The sequence below is a fragment of the Vicia villosa genome, linkage group LG4, assembly GCF_029867415.1.
Source record: "Vicia villosa cultivar HV-30 ecotype Madison, WI linkage group LG4, Vvil1.0, whole genome shotgun sequence".
Taxonomy (NCBI): Eukaryota; Viridiplantae; Streptophyta; class Magnoliopsida; order Fabales; family Fabaceae; genus Vicia; species Vicia villosa.
The window spans coordinates 94,917,349-94,933,144 of NC_081183.1; the positions used below are offsets into that span (position 1 = coordinate 94,917,349).

A 15,796-nucleotide genomic window follows, 5' to 3' on the forward strand; every position below is an offset into this window, starting at 1 on the left:
TACACAAGTGGAAGGTGCTAGCACCCCTCACGCCCATCGTACTCGATGGTATCCACCTATGTTTGTTTCTATCTAAAGGGTGTGTCTAATGTCTAAACCTAAATGCGAATGAATGAAAAAGAAATACGAGGAAAAGAAGGAATTGTTTACAAGTGTGATCGCTTAGGCCCCGCGACCCAATGCCTACGAATCCCTTACAAGGAATCAGAGCGACCGTAGTTCGGCTCAATAGTTTCCACTTATTTTCTGTTTTTTAGTTGAACACAGGTTAAGGTCGCAATCCACGATGCTTGATCTTTGGAGACTTATACGCCTACTTTTGGAAAGGACTTAACTTGTTCTTAGGTGCCTAACAAGGTAAGAGAATGTACTTGGGTTTGTGTTTTTTATGTAACTACATGATGAAAAAAACCCAATACAAGGCTTCGCACCACTTCGTCACTTTGTTTTAATTCGAGCCTTTATTAAGTGTTTTAAGTGTTTTTGGTTGGGTTTTTTTTAGGGACTTTACTTTGCGATTCGAATCACATAAAAATGTATAATGATCGAGAAGCAGATTAGGGAATGAATCTCACTCACTTCTATCCCATTATGTAATGTTCGAGAAACAGATCAGGGAATGAATCCCACTCATTTCTATCCCATTAAGTAATGTTCGAGAAACAGATTAGGGAATGAATCCCACTCATTTCTCTCCCATTAAGTAGTGATCGAGAAATAGATTATGGAATGAATCCCACTCATTTCTCTCCCACTAAGTGATTGAGAAACATATTAGGGAATGAATCCCACTCATTTCTCTATCACTTTTATTAAGGTGTGATTCGCATCTCTATTTGTTAATGTTTTAATGTTGAAAAAGAAAAAAGGAATGAATAAGGGGAACTAACCTATTTTCTAACCTAATTGTTATTCTAATCTAAGTCTAATGTTAAATTATAAATGGCCCTAAGGTCAAGGATAAGGGATCTCTACCTATGTTATCATGCATAGACTACAGCCTAAGTTGTTCTATGTGACCAATCTTAATGAAGATTGAAGTCACCGTCCAAAGGGAACATGTCAAGCAATAGGATAAGAGAAAAGCAAGGTAGGTGACATAATGAAGTCCCTAACCTAATCCACTCTTAATCAAGAGAGATTAACACATTTAAAACACATAGGCATAGCTAAACAAAAGGAAGCAAATTGCAATCAACGGCTATTAACAATCATTCATGAATCAAGCTTTTAAAACCTAAACCAAAATTGAATTAAAGTTGGAATTAAAAGGAGTTTACATATACAAAGCAATTCTATATACATCTAATGAGAATATACATAAGATGATAAAGAAAATCTATTTCTAAATCAATCACATGAAATTATTTACAAAAGGGTATCAAACAAACATATGAAGAAGAAAATATCAAGAAAAATAGGAAAAAAGGACTTAAAAAAATACCATTTCAGGTTCCACGCCTTTTAAACAACCCTATTTACATGCACAAAAAGGAACCAACATTATTTCATAAATGCATTTCAATTTGAGAGCAAAAACGTCACAATTATCTATTAGAAACGCATGTTAATCGAGTTAAAAGAAACTAACCAAATATCAATCGAAAAAACGAATTAGGAATTCATTTTTTACACACAATATCAGGGATTAGTCTATATTAAGCATACAAAAATTGGTGATTAAATTCTGATCCTAAGGTATTAAACGAAATTAATTTGCAAAATCTATCAAAATTAAAAGAAACATGAACATACCAAAGTAAATGATTTATTAAAAATGCACAACTAATTTCTAAAAATCAGGAAGATATACTAAAAATATCTACACACTCTAAAGAATTAAAAAGATATTTTTCACATTTTTTATATCAAGCAAAAAAGTTTTTTTTTTTTAGCAAAAAGTAAAAGAAACAAATAAAATTCAATTTCCACAAATCTGCCAAACAGGGGGGTGCTGGAGCAATTCTCAATTTGAACTTTAACCAATTAAACTTCCGCATGGGCCTGATTTCCAGGGTGTGCAGATAGCGCGTGTATCAGGCCCAAAACAAAATGAAAGCGTGTGCATTAACAATGCAAAGGCTGAAACGAGGCATTAGTTTATACAGGCCCAAGATGAGTTCGGTTCATGGCCCAGGTTTACAATCATTCACCAATTCATTTTGTCTTATCCATTTATCTATTCCATTTTCATTATTGCTTTTATTATTGAACATAACACATGCATGATAACATCATATCAATAGGTCAAGAACATTTTAGATGAGAACGAGACAAAAAATGAATCGAGCCAGTCACAGGACGCCAGCACATCACTCAATCATTTACAAACAAACAAAAACAGATAAAAACAACTAGAAATGAGCCAATTATCCAATGCCACGTCAAGACTAAGAAAACAAAAGAAAATAGAACACAGACGTCGGAGCTCTGCTCTAGTCGTCTTCCCCGACCCCACAGGTGGCGGAGCCACCATATTTCTCCCAGAAATTCAAAAGAGCTACATCGCTCCACTCGGTTTCACACGGAGATTCCAAATCTGCGCTTCGTTTCCCTAGATCCACTCCCTATCATGCAAACAGAGAACAATCAAAAAACCCTAACGTGCCAAAATCTCCATTAAAAGGCATGCTTCTATCATCAATCACCATGACTTTGCACGCAGAGTATAAAGACGATAATGAAAGGTAATGTAAAACGCATGCTAACACTGACTATCTATAACAAACAAGAAAAGGCACAGATCAATTATATGCATCGCATAATTCAAACACACAATGGAACTCCCTTATCACATGATTATCACGAGGTGAAGTGGACATTTACCTGAAGCAAATCTTGAATAAACCTTCGGAAAACTTCTACCTCCAATGCTTAGCTCTTGAATGCAACAATGGTGATGAACTCCAAGATTCATTCCAAACCTCTGAGAAATAAACTCAGAGGTGATGCTGAGATGGTGGTTAGATCCTGCCTCGAGGACTTGAGATGAATAGCAATACGAACCAGGAACAAAGCCTTGATGATGATGACTTCGTGTGAAAGGCGAGGATGAGTGAAGCTACATGGAGATGATGATTATAGTTGAAGCTGGTGAAGTGTGGTGGCCCGAAAAGTTTGTTTCAATTGGTTAGGGTGGCCGGAGAAGTTGGTTGAAGTTGGTTAGGATGGATGTAGGTGGTGGAAGAGGAGAGAGTAGTGAGAGCAAAGAAGAGAGAATTTCTTGAGAGTGAATTAGAAAATGAATCGTGGTCCAAGAATTGTGAAGGGTTGTGATACATATAGTGTGAAAGCATGAATGTTATGGTGGAGTTGCATGTAGGGTATCTCATCCTTCTCACCCTTAATGAACAAGTTTTGGCATTTGTAGTAACTTTTGGCATGCCTTTCACGTGTTCCCATTGTGCATGGTTGGTTATGGTAAAAGATTGTGAGTGATGATAATTATCACGTGAGTGTATCTTTGCCAAAACAAAATTCGTGTGACTCACTTTGCGTACTCATAGCTCCAGCTACACCTCACCATTTTACATGAACTCAGGCTTAAGGAGAAGAGGAAATGGAGTACAAGAGGTTTGGTATTTGGTAATCTTTGAGTTGGGACCTGAATGTGTGAATTAACTGACACCAAATGTGTTGTGTTACCACTGCCACCTCTTGCGCGTGCCTGCCTTGAATTCTGGCCTGAAACCCTCGTCAAAACATACCTCTCAATGGCATGACTTTAATGATTTGTATCTTGCTCCATGTACCACCAATGGCTTTGATTCTTATACTGTTTGAAAGAAGACATGGCATAGAGTGGTATGATGTTTAATTTGAGTCTAATGGATGCTTATAATTCCTGAGAATCATCATTCAAATTGGCACGCCATATGCTTGAAGAAATGCCTCGCGCGTGCCTTAGATCCTTGTCCAGCTATGCACCATGAAATACCTTTGCATGATCCCCACTTTGAAACCTCCTAATTCATTAATTACACATCCAACTAACGTGGTCCTTGGCTCATTGTGTAGTGTTCGTGGAGGAGAGCACGTTTATATATAATTTGAGTTCATGGGGTGTGTATAATCATCTAGAATTGGCTTCAAAAATTGTGCGCCATGTGTTTGAGAAAAGGCTTGCGCTGGGCAAGAAATCTGTCTGGCAACACAGTATGATTCAGTTTTAATCCTCAAACTTTCACGCCCCACAACTCGAAATATAGACCTCAAATGAGAAAACTTTCAACTACGAAATTGTAGTATGCCAAGAATGGAAGAATGTTCCTGTTGACCTTGTCTTGAAATAGAGCTTTGATCCATGTGTAAAATGGGACTAAAGTTGACTGCTCCACCATTCTCAAACTTTCCAAAATTATTCTAAGTGTAGAACTTTCTTTTTATGGCAACTTCAATTTTCAACTAACTTTCCAATTTTGGTAATCTTGGCATTTTCTTGATTTTATTTTATTTTGTTGACCTTTTTTTTGACCGATTTTCCACCAAAAGTCAATATTTGATAGTTGACCTTGATTTTGACCAGAAAGTCAACTTCTCTAATTTTTTTGATTCCAGATGAATTTTCTCGATTAATTCGTTTCTGATCTAATTCTCAATCAATTTTCAACCAAAGAGGCTCCAGTGAACATTTCTTCGAGGCAACCACATCTCACACTCAAAACTACCTCCTGATCAAATTTCGACCAAAAAGTCATCAGGGTTGACTTTGGTCAAAAACCCTAATTCGAAAATCCTGATGAACCTGAGGTTTGTATCTTTTAATCAAAACCTTGAATTGGAAAGGATGAAACCCTAATTTTAGGAGAACTTCAATGGAAATAAGGCCATATAATCAGACCTCAAACCTTCTCTTTTGAACCAAGATATCTCCCACTTAGAAGCTCTTTTTTTTCATCAATTTTGGATAGTAACCATGATATGGATGAATATAATGGATGAATGGCCTAGATGAGATATGCACATAAATGTACTGTGAGGGCCAATTGGGGAATAAATAAGTGGGCAAATTTTGGGGTGCAACAGCTGCCCCTATTTAATCTGCTTGGACCTGAATATACGAACGATACAAGTTCTGGACATTTGAGGTGTAAGTGGATTGAATACCCAAGAACCCAAAAATTTGCGCTCTGGAGTAACAACTCTGAGGCAGTATTTGTAATTATGATTTTGAAAGGGGATACCAGTTACCACTGCTACTGATTCCAAACAAGGGATACTATTTAAATGCTTGACATACACAAGACACGCTAGACAACTACTGGACCTTTGCCGATAACAACCGGACTTTGAAAGGAAGGACTAATAACAATCAGACCTAGCCGAAGGATGCCTGTAACCACACGACTTTAAGGAAAAGGCTAGTAACCACTAGACTTTTGCTGGTAACAACCAGACTTTGAAGGAAAGGACCAATAACAATCAGACCTAACCAAAGGATGCCTGTAACAATAGGACTTTAAAGGAACAGACTAGTAACAACTAGAACTGACCAAAGGATGCCCGTAACAACAGGACCTTTGATGGTAACAACCAGACTCTGCAAGAAAGGACTAATAACAATCAGACCTAACCAAAGGATGCCTGTAACAACAGGACTTTAAGGAAAAGGCTAGTAACCACTAGACTTTTGCTGGTAACAACCAGACTTTGAAGGAAAAGACCAATAACAATCAGACCTAACCAAAGGATGCCTGTAACAACAGGACTTTAAAGGAACAGACTAGTAACAACTAGAACTGACCTAAGGATGCCCGTAACAATAGGACATTTGCTGGTAACAACCAGACTCTGCAAGAAAGGACTAATAATAATCAGACCTAACCAAAGGATGCCTATAACAACAGGACTTTAAGGAAAAGGCTAGTAACCACTAGACTTTTGCTGGTAACAACCATACTTTGAAGGAAAAGACCAATAACAATCAGACCTAACCAAAGGATACCTGTAACAACAGGACTTTAAAGGAACAGACTAGTAACAACTAGAACTGACCAAAGGATGCCCGTAACAACAGGACATTTGCTGGTAACAACCAGACTCTGCAAGAAAGGACTAATAACAATCAGACCTAACCAAAGGATGCCTATAACAATAGGACTTTAAGGAAAAGGCTAGTAACAACTAGACTCGACCAAAGGATGCCTGTAACAACAAGACTTTTGCTGGTAACAACCAGACTTTGAAGGATGCCCATAACCATGGGACTTTAAAGGAACAGGCTAGTAACTACTAGGATTGATCAAAAGATGCCTGTAACCACAGGACTTTATGGAAAAGGCTAGTAACAACTAGACTCAACCAAAGTATGCCTATAACCATAGGACTTTCGCTGGTAACAATCAGAATTTGAAGGATGCCCATAACCATGGGACTTTAAGGAAAGAGATGCCAATAATCATTGGACTTGACTGAAGAAGACTAGTAACGATTAGACTCTTATTGGGGATGTTTATGAACACTGAATTTGAAGGCGATGCCAATAACCATTGGGCTTGACTGAAAGAAAACTAGAATCAATCAGGGGGTGCCAGTAAACACTGGGCTTTTAAGACATTGATGCTTGCGGAGTGCAAGAACTACACGAATCCCAAAGGCCAACAGGCGGGGTATAACTCTTCAAAAAGTGGCAATCATTCGAGTTGCCACACACAAAGTATGGGTTATCCAAACGATTGAGATGTTAGATATTACCCTCACTTCAACTGCACTCGGCAAACGGGAAAATAACCACGGAGACTAGTAACCACTAGACTCGACTAGAAGACGTCAGTAAGAAACTGAAAAATCAAGGAGATATTGATGCTTGCGAAGCATAAGAATTACATAGATCCCTCAGGCCAAAAGGCGGAGTATAACTCTTCAAGGGTGGCAATAATTCGAATTGCCACACACATAGTATGGATTTCAAATGATTGAAAAATGAGATGGGTTGAATGCCCACCCTCATTCGCACTCTAAACTGCACACAGCATACAGGAAAATAACCAAGGCAAACTTGCAAGAAGCAAGAGATATCCCTTATGCAAAAGGCAGTAAGGGGACTCACAAAAAGTGAACACAAAGAGAGGACTGGTGACGACCAGACTTTATGCCAGTAAACACTGGTCTTTGAAAGAGGTATTGTTACTTGGGGCATAAGAACTACATGGTTCCCTCAGGCCACAAGGTGGGGTGTAATTCTACAAGAGTGGCAATCACTCGAATTGCCACACACAAAGTATGGGTTATCCAAACGATTGAGCTCAACAAACGGGAAATAACCAATGAAACAATGATCCGACGAAACAAGACTTTGTATCTAATCCACACCGGAGGGAGAAAGTGAGACTTCTTCTGGGGATATATTACTTTGTGCCCTTGGAGCACATAAAAACTCGACTTATGCATTGATGCATGTTTGAATTTTTCCATGGCGTAATGCTCCATATTCATGGAAATGCTACGCACTTTTATAGATGCAATATGAATGCAATGATTACTATATGCAAGAGAGTACAGATGAACATCGGAGAGAGCCTTCTGTCCAAAACACTCTGTGGGGATGTCCTGACTGGCCAGGCCACACCAGATGATTTCTTGACCAACCCCAATATGTAACTTCTACCAGGGGATGACTTGCACCAGGAGACTCGTGAGGAAGGGGGTATGATGGCATTTTATAGAGACATTACCGTCAATACGGAAACTTGAAGATTGCACCTCCCCTTTTGAACTTCCACGTCTTTATCAAAGAATAAGGGAATCTAATCAGCACTGTGTAGCACTTAAACCCTGGATGAGAGTTCCCAAGAGAAATAAACTCTGCTATTTGAAGGAAAGGAAACCTTTGGGTTCCCTCTCGAAGGAGATGCACGGTTGACACTTCTAGAAGCGTAGGTACTGGCATATGATTGTTGCTGAATGATCGGAGGTTCCTGCAAAACAAATCAAACAAATGTGCCCCAGGTATGATGGTTCGACCTCGTCCACCATCCCAAGTACTCAAAGTCTTAAGCAATTCTATCTGTTTTAGATCATGTCCCTTTTATAGGACTTCAATGTTAGAAATGCAATGCTTACCAAAATAACGGGACGTTTTTGTAAACAAAACAGCAAAATAAAACGATGCAGGAATTTTTTGAGTGAAATATCTTTTCATTAATGAGAATTTGCCTAACATGGGCGAGTACATCAGAAAGTAGTCCCTTAAAGAGGTGACTACCAAAAAAGGAAAACAAATAGCATTTGCAAACATGGCAACGTAAGAAAAAGATTCCATCGGGTTCCAATCTTGCTATGCCTTGTAGACCCTCGACGTTCCTTCTATTTTGCTTTCTGAAGCGGATGAATGGATTGATCTTTATCCTTCTGAGTCCTCCAGTTGCGGCGACTAGTTATGCTCAAGGATCTAATACATGACACAATCATTCGCTTTTTGTCCCTCTTTTGCCTAGACCGCCCTTTCGGGTTTTCAGTCCACCAGGACCCCTTTTTTGCCTAAGTCTCCCTTTCGGGTTTTCACTTAGCGGGTGTACTTTATTTCTTTTTCATTCTTTTGCCAAATCTTTTCCTTTTCTTTTATTTTATTTTGATCAGGTCTATGCGAAGTATTTTTTTAACTGCGTCGGCATTCACGGGAAGTGGAAAGTCTTCGCCATCCATAGTTGAGAGGATCATGGCGCCACCTGAGAAGACCTTCTTTACGACATAAGGCCCTTCGTAATTCGGAGTCCACTTGCCCCTAGGGTCATCGTGAATAGGCAGGATCTTCTTGAGCACAAGGTCACCAACCTGAAACTGTCGAGGACGAATCTTCTTGTCGAAGGCTTTCTTCATCTTCTTTTGATAGGCTTGCCCATGGCATATGGTCGCTAATCTCTTTTCATCGATGAGGTTCAGTTGATCAAATCTGGTCTGAACCTAATCAGCTTCACTGAGCTTCACATCTGTAAATACCCTCAATGAAGGAATCTCGACCTCAACCGGAAGGATCGCTTCCATGCCATATACCAATGAAAAGGGAGTTGCCCCTGTGGAAGTACGCACCGAAGTACGTTAACCATGTAAAGCAAAAGGCAACATCTCATGCCAATCCTTATAGGTGACCACCATCTTTTGCACAATCTTCTTAATATTCTTACTGGCTGCCTCAACTGTGCCATTCATTTTTGGTGTGTACGGGGAGGAGTTATGATGTTTGATCTTGAAATCCTCACATAACTCCTTCATCATCTTGTTATTAAGGTTGGATCCATTATCGGTGATAATCTTCTCGGGAACCCATTAACGACAGATTATATTGTGCTTGATGAAGCGAGTCACTACTTGCTTGGAGACATTTGCGTAAGAAGCAGCTTCAACCCACTTAGTGAAATAGTCAATGGCAACGAGGATGAAACGATGTCCATTGGAAGCGGTGGGTTTAATCTCTCCAATCATATCGATGCCCCACATAGCAAACGGCCAAAGAGATGTCAACACATTCAGAGGAACTGGAGGTACATGAACCCTATCTGCATACACTTGACATTTGTAACATCCCACCACATGGCTGAAACAATCATGCTCCATGGTCGACCAATAATAACCTGCTCTCAATATTTTTCTAGCCATGGTGTGTCCACTCGCATGTGTACGAAAGGACCCTTCATGCACCTCTTGTATGATCTTTTCTGCTTCGTGTCTATCCATGCATCTGAGCAACACATAATCAAAATTCCTCTTGTACAACACACCTCCAGCGAGGAAGAACTTGGAAGATAATCTCTTCAGAGTTTTCCTATCCGTAAGGGAAGCACCCTCGGGATACTCTTGAATCTCCAAAAATTTCTTAATGTCATAGAACCATGGTTTCTCTTGTCAATTTCACAATATGTTCTCTATAAGGAATCAAATTGGGGTGGCGTGTTTCCCAATCTCCGTTGATCTGGCTAATCACCAAAGCAGAATCTCCATAAACCGCGAGATTTTTAATCCTCAAATCAATGGCAGCCTCAATACCATATATGCAAGCCTCGTATTCAGCCACATTATTGGTACAATCAAAACAAATCCTGGCCGTGAATGGAATATGAAAACCTGTCGGAGAAGTAAGAACAGCCCCAATACCATTACCCAATGCATTGGAAGCACCATCGAACACGAGCGTCAATCGCGCCCCTGGTTCAGGTCCTTCCTCTTGATATTGACTGTTGGAAGTCTCTGCCACACACATTATATCCTCGTCAGGAAACTCAAAGTACATGGTCTGGTAGTCATCCACGGGTTGATGCGCAAGACAATCAGCAATCACACTACTTTTAATGGCCTTTTGAGTAGTGTATTGTATGTCATATTCTGTCAAGATCATTTTCCAACGGGCAATCCTTCCTGTCAATGCTGGTTTCTCAAATATATATTTGATCGGATCCATCTTCGAAATCAACAAGGTGGTGTGAGTCAACATATAGTGTCTCAGTCGGCGAGCAGCCCATGCCAAAGCACATCAAGTTTACTCGAGTAGTGAGTATTTTGATTCACAATCGGTAAACTTTTTGCTAAGGTAATAAATTGCATGCTCTTTTCGGCCAGACTCGTCATGCTGCCCCAACACACACCCCATTGAATTCTTGAGGACTATTAAGTACATGATCAGCGGTCTGCCCTCCACTGGAGGCATAAGGATTAGAGGCTCTTCCAACTACTCTTTACCTTTATCAAATGCCCTTTGACAATTGTCATCCCATTTTATTGCCTGATTCTTTCTCAACAGTTTGAAGATAGGTTCACACGTGGCGGTAAGGTGTGAGATAAATCTTGCAATGTAATTCAACCTTCCCAGGAACCCACGAACTTGTTTCTCAGTCCTCGGTTTAGGCATCTCTTGAATAGCTTTCACCTTAGCAGGATCGACCTCAATACCCTTTTCACTTACGATGAAACCAAGCAACTTTCCCGATCTCACTCTGAAGGTACATTTATTGGGATTCAACCTTAACCTGAACTTTCTTAACCTTTCAAACAATTTCTTCAGGTGGACCAGGTGCTCCTCCTCAATATGGGACTTTGCAATCATGTCATCCACATAGACCTCGATCTCTTTATGAATCATGTCGTGAAACAAAGTCATCATAGCTCTTTGATATTTTTCCCCAGCATTCTTCAACCCAAGTGGCATGACTTTGTAACGAAACGTGCCCCAAGGCGTAATGAATGTTGTCTTTTCCATGTCCTCGGGGGCCATCTTTATCTGATTATAACTAGAGAAACCGTCCATGAAGGAGAAAACCGAGAACTTAGCGGTATTATCTACTAATACATCGATGTGAGGAAGCGGGAAATCATCCTTCGGGCTTGCTCTATTTAGATCTCTATAGTCGACGCACATTCGTACCTTCCCATCTTTCCTAGGTACAGGTACAATATTGGCGACCCATGGTGGATAAACTGTTACTACGAGAAATCCTGCATCAAACTGCTTCTGAACCTCTTCCAGGATTTTCTTGGACATGTCAAGACGCGTTCTTCAGAGTTTCTGTTTGACAGGCGGAGAATCTTCTTTAAGAGGTAACCTGTGCACAATAATATCATATCTAATCCAGACATATCTTCGTAAGACCATGCGAAGATATCAGAATACTCCTTCAACATTCCAATCAACTTTTCTTTTACATCCTCATTCAAAGAAGCCCCTATTTTAACCTCTCTTTTCATCTCTTCGGTGCCAAGGTTCACTGTCTCAATAGGCTCCTGATGAGGCTCGATCACTTTCTCTTCTTGTTTCAACAATCTAGCTAACTCGTCAGGGAGTTCACAATCTTTTTCATCCCTTTCTTCAGCGGTGTAGATAGGATTGTCGAAGTCATAACGAGGATAGCAAGATCGTTATCAACAGAATCTGAAGGAGGAGTGGATCTGCATGAATTATGATTTATGCTTTATTTTAGAATGGAAGGGTGACGATGAATAAGAAATGTTGCCATTTTATTTATTTATTTATAACAAATGTAAAAGTAAAAAGCGAAAGACAGGGAACTGAATATTTGAATGCAAAAACGTCCTTTTATTAATGATTTTAACATTGAAAAACAACGAATGATGCCCTACATGTGTTCACTGTGTCTTGGGCAGAACACGGGAATTATTGCATGATAAACAAAAACAAACAGTATTACTCTTGATCAAAAGCAATTGAGATGATGTCTTTGGACGACCAGTTGAGTAGTTTTTGTCCTGGGACACACGGCTTGATCCATTCCTCGATGTCATAATCGCTATCCATATCATCATCAGCAGCGCATATATGATCTTTGACAATGCCAGCACTAGAGAACTTGATTAGAACGAAGGTTCCCGGCTTCTTGGGGGGCCCACTAGATGAACTCTGACCCAACTGATATCCAATCCCACAGTTATCTTGCTTGATCGGTAAATCCAAGACTCGGCCCCATCCTTCAGGATGACCAGATTCAACCACCGCTTTAGCTTCCTTTAGTGAAGACATGGTAGCCTCCAACTTCTTATTTTCAGCATAAGGGATCTTGATAGTCTGAACGGCCTCAAAAGCTTGGCATGGTGTCTTGTGGATCTCTCCTTCCACCTCAATATACCTGAAGGACGCAAGATGGCTTACCACGTGTTCTTCTTCCCCACAAATTGTGACTATCTTTCCTTGAGTCGCAAATTTGAGTTTCTGATGTAATATGGAAGTCATGGCCCCAGCACCATGGATCCATGGGCGTCCCAGGAGACATCTGTAAGACGAGTGGATATCCATCACGAAGAAAATAATAGTGAAGAGTTGAGGGCCTATCATTATCGGCAAGTCAACCTCCCCAAACACTGATCTCTTTGAGCCATCAAAGGCTCTCACTGTCAATTCACTTGGCCTTATCTCAACACCAGAATAATCCAGCCTCATCAAAGACGACTTCGGTAGTACATTCAAAGAAGACCCAGTATCCACGAGAACGCGTGATAACATAGTCCCTTTACATTCCACTGATATCTGCAAAGCTCTATTGTGGTTTCTGCCTTCGGAAGGTAAGTCTGCGTCAGTGAATCCCAATCCATTACCAGCATTGATGTTTGACACCACTCCTTCAAGTTGATTCACTGAGATCTCCGGAGGGACGAAGGCAGCACTTAGAAGTCTCAACAAAGCATTTCAATGTGTCTCTGAACACAAGAGCAATCGAATTCTTTGATTGAGTTTGACTTAGTTGGTCAACCACTTTATACTCACTTTTCTTGATGATCTTTAGGAACTCTTCCATCTCTTTGGCCACAGTATCTTCAGAGTTAGAGCTTTGCCCCTGATCCACTGTATCTTCTACCACTCTTTTCCCTTTTGCTTGAGCTAGAGCTTCTGTATTATCATTGCGAGTATTCTGGGGAGGATTGAAAATATGGCCACTCCTTGTCATTCTCCCAATGCCAACAACAATATCCACATCTTCTTTCACAATCAGAGTTTTAATCTCATGCTTGGCTCCTTAGTAAAAGACTTCTCCCCCATAATTCCATGGGATTTCTTTCTCACTGTTATACGGGACGGGACCAGGAAGTGTAATAACCAAAGGAGGTGCTCTAGCAGGAATTGGGATCTTGGCAGGAGTGTACGGAATGGATGCCACATTGACTTCGTCCTCGACCATTTCAGGATGTCGCACACGCTCAAACTATAGATACCCACTATCTATCAACTGTTGAACCCCATTTTTCACCTTATCACAGACTGAGGAAATGGCCATGCAATCAGTACAGAATTCTCCATAACTATAGTATAGACCCATCCTCAATAATTCCTCCTTCAATAATGGCAATAGAGAGCCCAATTCGATCACATCCTTGACCAAGCGAGCATCTTCAACAACCTCAATGGCATTTGCCGCATGAGCTCCATGGGGAGGCATAGGATTCTGAACAACATTAGGTCCTTGAGTGGGAGTAAACTCGATGGCCTTAGAGTCGAGAAGTCCTTGTACTTTATGCATGAATCCTATGTAATGTTTAATATCGTGGCCAGCAGCCCCAGAATGAAACTCACACTGAGCGTTCGCATCATAGTTAGGAGGGAGCTTAGCAGGTGGAGGACCCATGGTACGAAGCTGCACCAACTCAAGATGCAAAAGATAAGCAAATAGTTGTGCATACGTCATAGGCATCGGGTCGAAATTTCTTGGTGGTCTCGGCTTTTGCTGATACTGACGAGGAGGATACCTCTGTTGTTGTTGCTGACGTTGAAGAGGAGCATTCAGTATAGTCACAATGTCTACTTGTTGATAAGCCTGGATTTTTCCTTTTCCATAGTAAGCAGAACTTGTCTCACCCTCTCTTTTCTTGGAGAATCCATTGTATGGCTTCTTTCCCCCTGCCCCTGAGGAAGAACTAGCAGCACTTGGATTTTGTATTCTACCAGCCTTAATTCCACTTTCAATATGTTCACCGATCATAACCAAATCGGCGAAGCTCGAGGATGCTGAACAAGCAGAGTAATATTGGCCCTCCAGAGTGTTGGTGAACATGTCCATGATCTCTCTTTCCAGCATGGGTGGTTGGACTCTAGCCGCCAACTCACGCCATTTCTGCGCATATTCTTTGAAGGATTCATTAGATTTCTGAGCTAGATTCTGTAACTGAGTGTGATTTGGTGCCATGTACACATTATACTGATACTGCTTTATGTAGGCCTCAACTAGGTCTCTCCAACTTCGGATATTAGCTCTTTCCAATCTCATGTACCACTCCAGGGATGCCCCAGTCAGGCTATCCAGGAAGAAGTGCATCAACAGTCCTTCGTCCTCGGAATACACATGCATTTTGCGATAGTAAGCTCGGACATGTGTCTTAGGACAAGTATTCCCCTTGTATTTCTCGAAGTCAGGTACTTTGAACTTCGGTGGCACACGGACGCCAGGAACTAAACCCAAGTCACTGATATCCATCCCTAGTCCTTGGCCTTCCATGGCCCTCATCCTTTCCTCCAGACCTCTAAACATCCTTCGAGCATCATGCGGAAGTCCCTATTCACTTTCAGGAAACAAATCCTCATGTCGGTCCTCTTCCAACACGGGGATAGCTGCAGTCCTTCTGATTTGTTGTGTAGGTTGTCCTTCAGGAGTAGGCTGAGAAGGCCCACGAGGATTACCTTGATTGGCGGAAGTAGGAATTACATCAGGTCCTCCGTTCACAGGTTCACCATTGACACGGACATCAGCAGAATTCCTTTCCGGGGGGTCCGCAATAACCTGAGCAACTGTGTCCATTCGGATTCTGAGCTCTTCTTGGCGATCAGTCATTCCTTGCATGACCTCCATGAACTGAGCCATCTGAGAAGTAACCTGAGTTCTCATCTGAATAAGATCATCCCTTAACTGATCCATTTGCAATGATTGATTAGCCCTTGTGTAGTAGCGATGTGTAGGTGGAGGTGGAATTGCTGTAAGAGAAAACCTGATCAGTTTAATAAGAACACCACCTGATGTACCTGTTTGTGCATGATGTGTATGATGTGCATGTGTGCATGTGATGTGAGGTGCCATTTTTAGAGTATCCAAAATTTTTAATATTACTCAAGAATGTTTAACAATGTGACAAAAGATAAGTATCAAGAGAAACTAGTTCTTTTTCATTCATAACAGAAATTTAAACTTGGGCAAGCCATACATCAACAAGATAGTTTAACAAGAGAAATAAAAGACCCCATCCAACAAGTCTGGTGGTGGCCGAGACATACAGACTCCAACATCAATCCATCTGAGTGTAAAATAGAGGCCCTCCTTGTCTGAAGTGCTCATCACTCCACTTCTTAGTTTCGTTGAACGGTTTCTTGGTT

At 40.8% G+C, this 15,796-nt stretch overlaps 2 protein-coding genes across 2 annotated transcripts; both read right to left on the minus strand.

The window, feature by feature from the left end:
- Positions 1 to 12,130: 12,130 nt before the first annotated feature.
- Positions 12,131 to 13,616, minus strand: LOC131597536 (uncharacterized). The gene is made up of 3 exons (XM_058870229.1): positions 13,502 to 13,616; positions 13,201 to 13,414; positions 12,131 to 13,103 (listed from the first exon to the last, which is right to left on the minus strand). Exons 1-3 carry the CDS (start codon positions 13,614 to 13,616, stop codon positions 12,131 to 12,133), a joined length of 1,302 nt encoding a protein of 433 aa, XP_058726212.1.
- A 24-nt stretch (positions 13,617 to 13,640) lies between these two features.
- LOC131597537 (uncharacterized) lies at positions 13,641 to 14,927 on the minus strand. Its single transcript, XM_058870230.1, has one exon. The coding sequence runs from the start codon at positions 14,925 to 14,927 to the stop codon at positions 13,641 to 13,643; it is 1,287 nt and encodes a 428-aa protein (XP_058726213.1).
- Positions 14,928 to 15,796: the final 869 nt, after the last annotated feature.